The sequence below is a fragment of the Bombina bombina genome, chromosome 1 (assembly GCF_027579735.1).
Source record: "Bombina bombina isolate aBomBom1 chromosome 1, aBomBom1.pri, whole genome shotgun sequence".
NCBI lineage: Eukaryota > Metazoa > Chordata > Amphibia > Anura > Bombinatoridae > Bombina > Bombina bombina.
The window spans coordinates 488,792,391-488,807,342 of record NC_069499.1 but is presented as its reverse complement, the minus strand read 5'-3'; the positions used below and the strand labels follow the sequence as shown (position 1 = coordinate 488,807,342).

The 14,952-nt window shown below is 39.0% G+C and overlaps 1 protein-coding gene across 1 annotated transcript in view; it reads left to right on the top strand.

Moving 5' to 3' along the window:
- Nucleotides 1-14,952, top strand: part of VPS16 (VPS16 core subunit of CORVET and HOPS complexes) — a 340,863-nt gene that overhangs the window by 294,232 nt on the left and 31,679 nt on the right. The window contains exons 18-21 of the mRNA XM_053698545.1: nt 5,329-5,426; nt 7,084-7,191; nt 14,422-14,499; nt 14,585-14,754. Coding sequence (XP_053554520.1) covers nt 5,329-5,426; nt 7,084-7,191; nt 14,422-14,499; nt 14,585-14,754 — 454 coding nt within the window. The remainder of the gene's footprint in view (nt 1-5,328; nt 5,427-7,083; nt 7,192-14,421; nt 14,500-14,584; nt 14,755-14,952) is intronic.

The following is a 14,952-nucleotide window of genomic DNA, read 5'->3' as shown; positions in this document are numbered from 1 at the left end:
GAGCATCAGAAAAGCACAGACCTGCGCCTCTACACCCACTATCCACCTTTTCATCCTTGTGTTTCTTCTTTTTCCATTTTCCTTCAGCTGAATGACTGGGGATTATGCGTAAGGGAAGATACACTTAACAGTTTTGCTGGGGTGCTCTTAATATCCCACTAGTAATTGGAATGATGTTGTGGACTCTCCATGTCGGCAAAGAAAGAAATTTATCAGGTAAGCATAAATTTAGTTTTTCTTAATTTTAGGACTGCAACAACTAATCTGTAAGATTGATTATAAAAATAGTTGTCAAAGAATCTCATTATCAATTAGGTGGTCAGCGATTAGTTGGTTAATTGCACAGCACCAGCTGCTTCAATCCGATGAACTCTCCTGCACATGGTATTGTGCAAAAAAAAATTTTTTTTTTTTTTCTTCTATCCGATTAATCGGATGATTATTGTCCAATTAATCGGATAGAAAAAAAAGATTTAATTCATTTTTTCTTGCACAATCTTAGTTGCAGTAGATCATCAGATTAAAGCAGCTGGTGCTGTGCAACTGACCAACTAATCGCTGACCACCTTATTGATAATCAGATTTGTTGACAACTATTTTTATGATCAAACTTACTGATTAGTTGTTGCAGCCCTACTTAATTTTAAACATAGAGGGGATTATTAATGTTCTTATATGGACAACTGTAAAAAACAGAAACAGAGGCGCCACATGTGTAGATCAATGGATACCAAGATGTATATCTGGACAAGACACAGGCTACTCACAAACGTGAAGGCACTCTCTTGTGCCTGTTAGAGGCAGGCTGGTATTCTAAACAGCAAACCAGCTGGCTGTGTATACGAATCCCCGTCGTGATGTCCTGGAGAGATGGATGTCCTGCAAGGCAGTCCTTGCCTGGATAGTGTCCTAGAGGTTGGAACAAGGGAGAAAGGCTGGACAGCCTTTGGGTTACTTGGAAGAGATTGATGCACACACCAGACTTAGTGAATCATAAAACTAGCATTTATTATACAGAATAAAATCGCCAGTAATGTAGCACATTACAGCTGGTGTGTTAAAATCAAATCTCTTATGGTATATAGAGAAGTAAAGCGACGCGTTTCTCGGGAGTGACCCCGTTTCCTCAGGCTTGTATGCTCTATCTATGTCTTAATCACCCTTAAATAGGCCCAAGTAACCACATGTTCACAATAAACACTCCCCTTCCTTCCTTTACTTAAACCAATCAGAACCTTCCTTTCCCCCCACTCCCACTTGTTGCAGTAATTAGTTATTATTTACTGGATAAATTTGTCATTGACAATATACTGTTTATTCCCTCTTATTCTTGTTATATATACAGATGATCTTGAGATTTATTAACAAACTTGTTTTTGCGATCGTGTAGAAAGTTACAACCGGGATTATATAAACAAATCATGTCATGTGATGTGTGTCTAACCCACCAATGATAACGAAGAACTATGGGGCTTGTCTTAAAATCTGAATCCGATTGGTGGGAGTCTATTTAATCATAAACTACATTTCCCATGATTCCTGTGAACTCGTTTTGTGTGATCATATAGAGAGTTACAACCGGGATTATATAAACATGTGATATTTACCACCAATAATAACGAAGAACTATGGGGCTTGTCTTAAAATCTGAATCCGGTTGGTGGGAGTCTATTTGTTAATGAACTACATTTCCCATGATTCCTGTGAACTCCTTTTGTGGTTGTGGACCGCACCGGTTTTGTATCCACCGCCATCAGCATCACAGATAATGATTTTCATTGCTCAATACAGGTACACACCCAAAAATCTGATAGGTTGGTATGGCGTAAACACACTAACGTCAAGTTAACCAACCATGTTCAATATACGATCAATAGTGGACTCTATATTATGCCCAAATAAGTTTAAATGTCCAATAATTATGGCTATATGCGTGATAACATCAAAATTTGGAGAGAAGACAGGAAACCATATTTTTAGTAAAAAGGGAACATATAAATGTGGAAAGAGACTGTGCCACATGTGTAAATATATTTCCCATGGAACAACTAGTATAGAGTCACACAGCAATAAGAAAAAATTTACCATCAAAAGCAAAATGACCTGTGACTCCAGCTACGTCATATATGCGCTATCCTGCAAGTGTGGCATACAATACATAGGCAGGACCTGTAGGAAGGTTCGCATCAGATGGAGTGAACATCTGAGGAACATAAAAGCAAAATCACCCAAACATAGTGTGTCTAGACACACCTGTCAACATTATTTATCTGGAAAATGTCCATTTATAATAACCCCCTTAGAAAATATTCCGAAAAGCAATACATATAATAGGTTCACCAAACTCAGACAGAGGGAAACCTATTGGATTTTCAAATTCAATAGCTTGTTTCCCACAGGCTTAAACGAAGTTATAGATTCAGCTGTATTTACATAACATAAGTCACTATTTTATAGATCTTGAGATGAATTGCAATATGAATATCAATAATATAGGTACAAATGAGGCTATAGATTTAGATGGACTCACACAGCATATGCCAATGTTATTGTTTGGTAATTCTGGAGACAAATTACAATATGAATATCAATATTATAGATTTCATCTGCTTTGGGTATACCATTTACAGTATTTTTATTTTTTATGCGGTTGAAGAGCAACATACAGAAACATATGTATATATATGTGTATATATGTATATGTATGTGTGTGTATATATATATATATATATATATATATATGTGTTTATAGTGATTTTGTACACTGGACTTTCACCCCCCACTTGTTGCTTATGATAGTGAGTACCTCAAATGCGCATATATATCAGTACCAATAACATATATTAGAACGATCATTGTAACCATATGATATTTAGTAATTATAAGCAGGAAGATTATGAGGCTCCATTTATATTCCCTTCTCATTCATGGTCCTCCATTAGCACCAACTTTATGGAGTAACCAATCAATATTATATTGTATGCCACTTCTAACAAATATCAACACCGTTATCACTGATCTCATTGTTTACCATATACATTTTTCATTATTTTATTTTATATCATTAACACGTATGCACTTAGCCTTATAGACATCAACTAGCAGCACTAAACAATCACATAATATTTCTAATAAATGAATCCCGCTGACATTCACCATACATATCGTTAACACGATATGCACTCACATATATTATATTTAACTCATTTTATAAAAATATTGCCACCACGTCCAGAGATCACCATCTCGGTTATTTATAGGGTATTTAAAAATACACACAGATATAGTCACGTTAATTTATGTAATATGCTTGGTACACCAGTGCACATTACCAAACATAGAGATATAGTCACTTCACCACATAAGCGAAGAGGGACATTTAGGAATGAGTCCCTGGTCTTTAAAATATAGTTTTATAACACCGATGTTCCGTACACATTAATTTTTATTGCACATCGTTTTTTTATATACATATTTGTTATCACGCATATAGCCATAATTATTGGACATTTAAACTTATTTGGGCATAATATAGAGTCCACTATTGATCGTATATTGAACATGGTTGGTTAACTTGACGTTAGTGTGTTTACGCCATACCAACCTATCAGATTTTTGGGTGTGTACCTGTATTGAGCAATGAAAATCATTATCTGTGATGCTGATGGCGGTGGATACAAAACCGGTGCGGTCCACAACCACAAAAGGAGTTCACAGGAATCATGGGAAATGTAGTTCATTAACAAATAGACTCCCACCAACCGGATTCAGATTTTAAGACAAGCCCCATAGTTCTTCGTTATTATTGGTGGTAAATATCACATGTTTATATAATCCCGGTTGTAACTCTCTATATGATCACACAAAACGAGTTCACAGGAATCATGGGAAATGTAGTTTATGATTAAATAGACTCCCACCAATCGGATTCAGATTTTAAGACAAGCCCCATAGTTCTTCGTTATCATTGGTGGGTTAGACACACATCACATGACATGATTTGTTTATATAATCCCGGTTGTAACTTTCTACACGATCGCAAAAACAAGTTTGTTAATAAATCTCAAGATCATCTGTATATATAACAAGAATAAGAGGGAATAAACAGTATATTGTCAATGACAAATTTATCCAGTAAATAATAACTAATTACTGCAACAAGTGGGAGTGGGGGGAAAGGAAGGTTCTGATTGGTTTAAGTAAAGGAAGGAAGGGGAGTGTTTATTGTGAACATGTGGTTACTTGGGCCTATTTAAGGGTGATTAAGACATAGATAGAGCATACAAGCCTGAGGAAACGGGGTCACTCCCGAGAAACGCGTCGCTTTACTTCTCTATATACCATAAGAGATTTGATTTTAACACACCAGCTGTAATGTGCTACATTACTGGCGATTTTATTCTGTATAATAAATGCTAGTTTTATGATTCACTAAGTCTGGTGTGTGCATCAATCTCTTCCAAGTAACCCAAAGGCTGTCCAGCCTTTCTCCCTTGTTCCAACCTCTAGGACACTATCCAGGCAAGGACTGCCTTGCAGGACATCCATCTCTCCAGGACATCACGACGGGGATTCGTATACACAGCCAGCTGGTTTGCTGTTTAGAATACCAGCCTGCCTCTAACAGGCACAAGAGAGTGCCTTCACGTTTGTGAGTAGCCTGTGTCTTGTCCAGATATACATCTTGGTATCCATTGATCTACACATGTGGCGCCTCTGTTTCTGTTTTTTACAGTTGTCCATATAAGAAAATTACATCACTTGTGAAGTGAAGACTGAGAGCTGCCTTCTCCACTTTTCCCTTTCTCAGACGGACTTTATTTGGGACTTTTTATTTGCACCGTTTATATTGGACATCTTCCAGTACAACGTGTGTATGTTTATATATACATTTGCATTTTTATTTTATTATTATATTTTTTGATTTACATATCATATTAATTTTCCAATTAAGTTTATATGATTTTAACAATTTATATCCTATAGTAATTTTGTACCTTAGTTATGTTTTTATTTACATATGTGTTGATTATTACACATTCACACTAGGGCCACCCACACCACCTGTTAAGTAAGCGCCTCCTATAGGTTATCTGTGACACCCAGTCACAGAGTTTCCAGTTTGTAGGATTATTAATGTTGTAGACTGTAAAATGTTGAAGGCTTTATATACAATGTTTCCTGTTACTAGTAATGTATTAATATAGATGTACAAAAAATGCCTTGTGCATTCTTTTTTTTAGCTTTGTGATTTGAATATTACTTATTGTTTTAAATATATGTGTACATATACTGCACCTCTTTATTAACAAAGTCACTTTATTGTAGTGTATACTGTTGTATCATATCTAAAAAGCGAATTGAATCGAGGAGACTTCTTCATGACCTTGCAGAATCAGCCCGTTGCTTTGAGCTTATACAGACAGGTACATTTTATTTTATATTACATGAACATATTAAAAGTTCTTTCTTGTTAAAAATGTCTATGATTTAATTTGTGCATCATCCATTCAGCTGTTTTTGTGTTGTGAAAGTCTGAAGCTGAGACAGAACTGTCTGTTAAACCACAGTATTTAAAGGGACAATCCAGCCAAAATTGGAATACACATTGCAGTTTTGTATAAAATAATTGTTGTAATATACATGTATCAGCAAACAATGATATATCTAATAAAAGCAATAGCTGTTTTGTGTATTTAAGTATGCACTGTGCACCAGCATTTTAAACACATTACTTGCTCAGTGAGCCTAAGGTGCTTGTACCATCTGGAAATGACTTAGTTTGTTAATTGCTGATATGATACAGGTCCCACTGGCACTCTGAGCACCTGCAGTATTTAAAATGCAGGTGCACAGAGAGAATATCTAGCTATGCTTCACATGCACATGCAGAGAAAAATGGGAACCCTAAAACAGTGATAACTTTTACTAGAAGCATTTTTGCCAATACATCTATATCTATATCATCAAATATGTAATTCATCTATTTGCATTTATATTTATGACTGAAATGTCCCTTTAAGATTTGTCGAGCAAATTTCAGGCATTATTTTCTGGAACTGATTTTCTTTGGCTAATACACATTTGTATTACTTCCTAATCTAATTGGGTGGATATACCACAGTTAACATTTTATCATCCCTCTACAAGAGGGTAAAATTATACAATTATAAAATTAATATGGAAAGTTCATGGTTAAAATATATAGTAGCGTAAAATATATTGTCCTATTATTGGGTTCACACACACAGATAACTTGAAGACCCTTCTTGTGTATGAAAAGCACTACCTAAGCCATTTACATAGATAGTGACACGGTACACACTATGCAGCGCTGGTTTCCAAATATATCTTCCCTTTAATTATGTGCATTGCTCTTCTGGTTGGTTCTTCATAGAGGCTATTTTTCCATCTCCATTAGGTTTATTGGAAAGTCAAAATGAAACTTGCATGATTCAGATAGAGCATGTAATTTTAAGACACTTTAAATTCACTTCTATTTTCAAATGTGCTTTGTTCTTTTGTTATCCCTTGTTGAAAAAGAATATGCGCATATCCTACACTAGTGGGAGCTGGCTGCTGATTGGTGCCTCCACACATTTGTCTCTTATGATTGACTAACTAGATGTGTTCAGCAAACTGCCAGTAGTATAATGATGTTCCTTCAGCAAAGGATAATGGGACAATAAAGCAAATTTGATAATAGAAGTAAATTGGAAAGTTGTTTTATAATCGTATGCTTTATCCAAATCATGAAAGAAAATGTTGGGGTTTTCTATTCCTTTAACACTGACTTCTCGGTACTTGTTAACAGTATCTTCAATCAAGTGGGCACGCACAGTATCACATAGTTAATATTAATTTCCTAATAGTAGTACACTTCCACTACTGGCCATTGAGGAGCAGCAAGTGTGATGGCTGCCAAACTCTGTCCTACACCTGAGCTGGACTTGGAAGTATTGCAACTTTTTCTGTTATGCTTTGCTTTGCTTGATTTTAGTTGATTTTACAATGTTGTTGTTTTTTTAAATGTTGTTGTTTTTTAATTTTACAACATTGATTTGTGCTTGTTATGTTTGTCAGTTTTGCAAACATCAAGAGCTTGAAACGCTGAAAGACTTGTACAATCAAGATGATGACCACCAGGAACTTGGAAACTTTCATGTTCGTTCCAGTTATTGCACAGAAACGGTATGGCTGTTTGTAAGGTGTATGTATGTATGTATGTATTGGGTACTTGTAAAGTGCGGCTAATCACCCGTAAGGGTCTCAAGGCGCTGCTCATTTTATCGACTTTGGAAGGATGAAAGGCTGAGTGGACCTGGCCGGGGATCGAACCTGCAACCCTTGGGTTACTACAGAGCTCAGCCACAGTGCGATAGCATGCTGAGCTATCTGTCCGGTAAGGTGTTGTCATTCTAATCTATCAGACTGCAAAACACAATGCGCTCAACATATAACTGCTATATAACTTTTGTTCTTGTGTGTAAAGCTGAGTTGTCCATTTGGCCACCAGCTACTGGGTTTCCTTAAGGTTTTTTGTACATATGTTTATATTATAATATTTTATTTTTTTAATTTTATAGCTGTTTCTCCTACATTGGTGTATCCGGTCCACGGCTTCATCCTTACTTGTGGGATATTCTCTTCCCCTACAGGAAGTGGCAAAGAGAGCACACAGCAGAGCTGTCCATATAGCTCCCCTCAGGCTCCGCCCCCCCAGTCATTCTCTTTGCCGCTCTGAACAAGTAGCATCTCCACGGGGGTGGTAAAGAGTATGTGGTGTTAGTTGTAGTTTTTTATTTCTTCTATCAAGAGTTTGTTATTTTAAAATAGTGCCGGTTTGTACTATTTACTCTACAGCAGAAAGTGATGAAGATTTCTGCTAAGAGGAATATGATTTTAGCACCAGTAACTAAAATCCATTGCTGTTCCCACGCAGGACTGTTAACCAGAGAACATCAGTTGGGGGGAACAGTTTGCAGGCTTAACTGCTTCAGGTATGATCAGGCATTTTTCTAACAAGACCATGTAATGCTAGAAGTCTGTCAGAAATTCCCTCTGGGATTGGTAAGCCATTTTTTTCTAATAGACTCTGTATAAAATGATGGCTTATATTTAGGGCTCTATGCTGGTTGACACTATTGTGGGCTTTAAAATCGATTGCTTTTTAGCATGTTTTTCACTATAAATAAGGTGTTTTTTCAGACTTTAAAACACTTTTGGGGTTTAATTTCGGCCTGGCACTTATTTGGACACCTAAATCTAGTCAGAAAGGCCCCTCCACTCTAGAATGAAGAGGGAGGAGGCCTAATTTTTAGGCCTAAATTGTGCAGTTGTTTTTGCCTATTCAATCCATGCAGCTTCATGTGGGGAGTCAAGAGGCATCATAAAAGACTCCAGGGAGGCTTATTTCCTGCTAAAATAATCCCTAATGAAGGTAAAAGGCTACAGTGAAATCTGTGGCTAGTACTGTAGTGTGTTAACTGGTTAATAACTGTTATTAACTCCGGTTTGGGCATTAAGGGGTTAATTGATCTGAAAATTTGTGTGCAATCTTTTCAAAGCATTAAGACTCTGTGGTGAAAATTTCATTAAAATCGGATGTTTATTTCATGGTTTTTTTGATGTTTCAGTAAAAAAAGTGTGCATTAAGGGGTTAATTGATCTGAAAATTTGTGTGCAATCTTTTCAAAGCATTAAGACTCTGTGGTGAAAATTTCATTAAAATCGGATGTTTATTTCATGGTTTTTTCATATTTCAGTAAAAAAGTGTGTTTTTTTATTATTTAAAGAGACAGTAACGTTTTTGTCAAAAATAATTTTTATTGCATTATAGTTCTGTTTAAGTCTGTTAAACATGTCTGAGTCTTCAGATAGCCTATGTTCTGTATGTCCAAAGGCCAAGGTGGTTCCCCCATTAAATTTATGTGTGAAGTGTGCCATAGCGTCCAAACAGCTTAAGGACAGTACAATCACACTTAAAAATATAGCCCAAGATGATTCTTTAGCTGAAGGTAGTGAAAATAGCTTGCTTTCCTCTCCTTCTGTGTCAACACCAGCTATGCCCGCGCAGGCGATGCCCAGTACATCTAGCGCACCATTTGCGATTACTATGCAGTTAGCAGCAGTAATGGATAATTCTATCACAGCATTTTTATCCAAACTGCCAGCTTTCCTAGGAAGCGTGATTGCTTAGTTTTAAATACAGAAAATGAGCAAGTAGACGCAGAGGATAATTTATCTGTAGTGCCCTCACATCAATCTGACTTGGCGGTGAGGGAGGGCTTGTCTGAGGGAGAAATTTCTGACACAGGAAAAGTTTCTCAGCAGGCAGAGCCTGATACCATAACATTTAAATTTAAGCTAGAACACCTCCGCGCTCTACTTAAGGAGGTCCTGGCTACTCTTGATGATTGTGACCCTTTGGTGGTCCCAGAAAAATTGTGTAAAATGGATAAATTCTTAGAGGCCCCAGTACACACTGATGCGTTTACGATACCTAAGAGGGTGGCGGATTTAGTGAATAAGGAGTGGGAGAAACCAGGTGTACCTTTTGTTCCCCCTCCTATATTTAAGAAAATGTTCCCCATTGTTGACCCCGGAAGGGACGCGTGGCAGACGGTCCCTAAGATAGAGGGGGCAGTTTCAAAGCTAGCTAAGCGCACAACTATACCAATAGAAGACAGTGGCGCTTTCAAAGATCCTATGGATAAAAAATTAGAAGGTTTATTTAAGAAAATTTTTGTTCAACAAGGTTTTCTTCTTCAACCAATTTCTTGCATTATTCCTGTAACCACTGCAGCTGCTTTTTGGTTTGAGGAATTAGAAAACTCGCTCCAGAAGGAGACTTCTTAGGATGAAGTCATGGATAGAATTCACGCCCTGAAGTTGGCTAATTCTTTCATTACAGATGCCGCTTTTCAGTTAGCTAAATTAGCGGCGAAAAATTCTGGTTTCGCAATAGTGGCGCGTAGAGCGCTTTGACTAAAATCGTGGTCGGCAGATGTGTCGTCCAAAACAAATTTGTTTAATATTCCTTTCAAGGTAAGACCCTATTTGGGCCAGAGTTGAAAGAAATTATTTCAGATATCACTGGGGGAAAGGGCCATGCCCTTCCACAGGATAGACCTTTCAAAGTTAAAAATAAGTCTAATTTTCGTTCCTTTCGCAATTTCAGGAATGGACCGGCTTCTACCTCTACAGCCACTAGGCAAGAGGGTAACGCACCCCAGCCCAAACCAGCATGGAAACCATTGCAAGGCTGGACCAAGGGTAAACAGGCCAAAAGACCTGCTGCTGCTACCAAGACAGCATGAAGGGGTAGCCCCCGATCCGGGACCGCATCTAGTAGGGGGCAGATTTTCTCTCTTTGCTCAGGCCTGGGCAAGAGATGTTCCGGACCCCTGGGCACTAGAAATTGTCTCTCAGGGGTATCTTCTAGAATTCAAGGACCTTCCTCCAAGGGGAAGGTTCCACTTGTCTCGCTTATCTTTAGACCAGATAGAGAGACAGGAATTCTTACATTGCGTAGAGTACCTTTTAAAAATGGGAGTGATAAACCCAGTTCCAACAGCAGAACAAGGACTGGGATTTTACTCAAACCTGTTTGTAGTTCCCAAAAAGGAAGGAACTTTCAGGCCAATTCTGGATTTAAAGATCCTAGACCAATTACTCAGAGTTCCATCATTCCAAATGGAAACCATTCGGATTACCAGTTCGTGGCTCTTCCCTTCGGATTGGCCACTGCTCCGAGAATTTTCACAAAGGTGCTAGGGTCCCTTCTAGCGGTGCTAAGGACAAGGGGCATTGCAGTAGCACCTTAACTAGATGACATTTAATACAGGCGTTGTCTTTTCACAAAGCAAGGGCTCATACGGACATTGTTCTAGCCTTTCTAAGGTCTCACGGGTGGAAGGTGAACATAGAAAAAAGTTCTCTGTCCCCGTTCACAAGGGTTCCCTTCCTGGGAACAATAATAGACTCGGTAGAAGTGAAAATCTTTCTGACAGAGGTCAGGAAACTAAAACTTTTGAACACTTGTCAAGTTCTTCAATCCATTCCTCAACCCTCCATAGCTCAGTGCATGAAGGTAACAGGACTACTGGTTGCGGCAATGGACGTGGTTCCTTTTGCTCTAATTCATTTAAGACCATTGCAACTGTGCATGCTCAAACAATGAAATGGGGATTATGCAGATTTTTCTCCCCAGATTCAGATGGACCAGCAAACCAGAGACTCACTCCTCTGGTGGTTGTCTCAGGATCACCTGTCTCAGGGAATGAGTTTCCGAAGACCGAAGTGGATCATTGTCACAACCGACGCCAGCCTCTTAGGCTGGGGCGCGGTCTGGAAGTCCCTGAAGGTTCAGGGTCTATGGTCTCGGGAAGAATTTCTTCTCCCGATAAACATTTTGGAATTGAGAGCGAGGATCACCTGTCTCAGGGAATGAGTTTCCGAAGACCGAAGTGGATCATTGTCACGACCGACGCCAGCCTCTTAGGCTGGGGCGCGGTCTGGAAGTCCCTGAAGGTTCAGGGTCTATGGTCTCGGGAAGAATTTCTTCTCCCGATAAACATTTTGGAATTGAGAGCGATATTCAATGCGCTCCAGGCATGGCCTCAACTAGCGGAGGCCAAATTTATCAGTTTTCGGTCGGACAACTTGACGACTGTTGCGTACATCAATCATCAGGGGGGAACAAAGAGTTCCCTGGCGATGAGGGAGGTATCCAAGATCATCAAATGGGCAGAGGATCACTCCTGCCATCTATCAGCAATTCACATCCCAGGAGTGGACAACTGGGAAGCGGATTATCTGAGTCTTCAGACTTTCCATCCGGGGGAGTGGGAACTCCACCCGGAGGTTTTTTTGCTCAGCTAATCCAGCTATGGGGCATTACAGATCTGGATCTGATTGCGTCACGTCAGAACTTCAAAGTTACACGTTACGGGTCCAGGTCCAGGGATCCCAAGGCGACATTGGTAGATACCTTAGTAGCGCCTTGGTCGTTCAATCTAGCTTATGTCTTTCCACCGTTTCCCCTTCTCCCCCGGCTAGTTGCCAGGATCAAGCAGGAGAAGGCTTCGGTAATTCTAATAGCTCCTGCTTGGCCACGCAGGACTTGGTATGCAGACCTGGTGAATATGTCATCGGTTCCACCATGGAAGCTGCCTTTGAGGCAGGACCTTCTAATTCAAGGTCTATTCGAACATCCAAACCTAGTTTCTCTGCAACTGACTGCTTGGAGATTGAACGCTTAATTCTAGCTAAACGTGGGGTTTCGGAATCAGTTATAGATACTCTGATCCAGGCTAGAAAGCCTGTCACCAGGAAAATTTACCATAAGATATGGCGGAAATATCTTTGCTGGTCGAATCCAAGGGTTACTCATGGAGTAAGATTAGGATTCCAAGGATACTATCTTTTCTCCAAGAAGGATTGGAGAAAGGTCTGTCAGCTAGTTCTTTTAAGGGACAGATATCTGCTCTGTCTGTTTGGTTACACAAGCGTCTGGCAGCCATGCCAGATATTCAGGGTTTGTACAGGCTTTAGTCAGAATCAAGCCTGTCTACAGACCTGTGGCTCCTCCATGGAGTCTAAATTTAGTTCTTTCAGTTCTTCAAGGGGTTCCGTTTGAACCTCTACATTCCATAGATATTAAGTTACTATCTTGGAAAGTTTTGTTTTTTTGTAGCTATTTCTTCTGCTAGAAGAGTTTCTGAATTGTCTGCTTTGCAGTGCAATTCACCCTATCTGGTGTTTCATACAGATAAGGTCGTTTTACGTACCAAACCTGGTTTTCTTCCAAAAGTGGTTTCCAATAAGAATATCAACCAGGAAATAGTTGTTCCTTCTCTGTGTCCTAATCCAGTTTCTAACAAGGAACGTCTGTTACACCATCTTGATGGGGTTCGTGCTTTAAAGTTTTATCTAAAAGCAACTAAAGACTTCAGACAAACATCGTCCTTGTTTGTCGTCTATTCTGGCAAGAGGAGAAGTCGAAAGGCGACTGCGACCTCTCTGTCTTTCTGGCTGAAAAGCATCATCCGGTTGGCTTATGAGACTGCTGGAAGGCAGCCTCCTGAACTAATTACAGCTCACTCTATTAGAGCTGTGGCTTCCACATGGGCTTCCAAGAATGAGGCTTCTGTTGAACAGATTTGTAAGGCAGCGACTTGGTCTTCACTGCATACGTTTGCCAAATTTTACAAATTCATTACTTTTGCTTCTTCGGAGGCTATTTTTGGGAGAAAGGTTTTGCAAGCAGTGGTGCCTTCCGTTTAGGTTACCTGACTTGTTCCCTCCCTTCATCCGTGTCCTAAAGCTTTGGTATTGGTTCCCACAAGTAAGGATGAAGCCGTGGACCGGATACACCAATGTAGGAGAAAACAGAATTTATGTTTACCTGATAAATTTCTTTCTCCTACGGTGTATCCGGTCCACGGCCCGCCCTGGCATTTTGGTCAGGTTTAAATTTATTTTTTGTAAACTACAGTCACCACTGCACCTTATGGTTCTCCTTTTTCTCCTAAGCGTCGGTCGAATGACTGGGGGGGCGGAGCCTGAGGGGAGCTATATGGACAGCTCTGCTGTGTGCTCTCTTTGCCACTTCCTGTAGGGGAAGAGACTATCCCACAAGTAAGGATGAAGCCGTGGACCGGATACACCGTAGGAGAAAGAAATTTATCAGGTAAACATAAATTCTGTTTTCTTCCTAACACCAATTTGGTGAAAGGTCATATAACGTAGGTAAGAAAAACTGAGCAAGTTTGCTGAGACGTTGCTAGTAGTTTATTGCAGAAGAGTGAGTAGTTTGTTGAAGAACAGAATGAGAATGCATGGGGACAACTTGCCAGGCTAGAGGATGTGACATGAAATTGGAATCTGATGACATTTGGGAAGCTTACAGAAATGGTATACTGTATATGAGATAATCTGCTGCTGAATAAAGGATCCTTAAAAGGAATCCCTCTCTTCAAAATGATGGATTGCTAGCTCTTTTAAATGGTTAGTAATTGCTATCGGGAATGGCAGTCACATAGTTAAACATATTTTATATTTTGGGGGGCTTTTATATCTAAAGAAGAATCCATTTTCTGGACACATAAAATGGCTGGATACACAATACCTAAAATTAGAGGTCAAAAATATAAATTGGTTAAAATGATTATTACTAACTTCAACCACCAAATGAGAACAATATAATCCTGGCAAGATTTGCTACGAAGCCTCTATCTTATTCCCCAGCTCATAGAGCCACAATACTCTTGTCTGTCATCACTTGATAGAGCCAATTAAAGGATGGTAGCCAAGTTAGTATCCAACTCACTTTTATAACAAAAAGGCTATTTCTGATTTATGCAATATTTGTGATTTGTGTGTAGTAAATGAAGTTACTTATTTGCTTTGTACAAACAGAGAATTGAAGGCCGTGTTGCCGAGCTGCAGAATGCAGTAGATGAGTACAACAAAGCCAAAAATGAGCTGGCAGCCAAGGTGAGAATTTTCATTTTGATCAAGAATGTTCAAATAAATGATAAAGCTTTTTTCATTTCACATACATTATGGTTATATTTTGCAGGCGACTGAGGATCAGATTAAACTGCTAAGAATGCAACGTGAGCTACAAGAAAAATATGATAAACCATATCTAGACTACTCTCTACATGATACGGTTTATAATCTAATTCTAGATGGGATGCACAAAAGGGCAGAACAGCTGTACAAAGAGTTTAAAATTCCTGACAAAAGGTGACTATAAAATGTTTATTTTTATATTTAATTTCTTCTTAAAATTAGACATTTAGTTTCTGTGGGTTGTAACAGATGTAGATCTCAGATCTGCTATCTAACACATCAAACCACTGAAAGACTGTACTGTGCCAGCATTGTGTAGAAAATGGTTGTATAGGGTCCTCATATTTTCATATGACTCAAGAAGAACACATG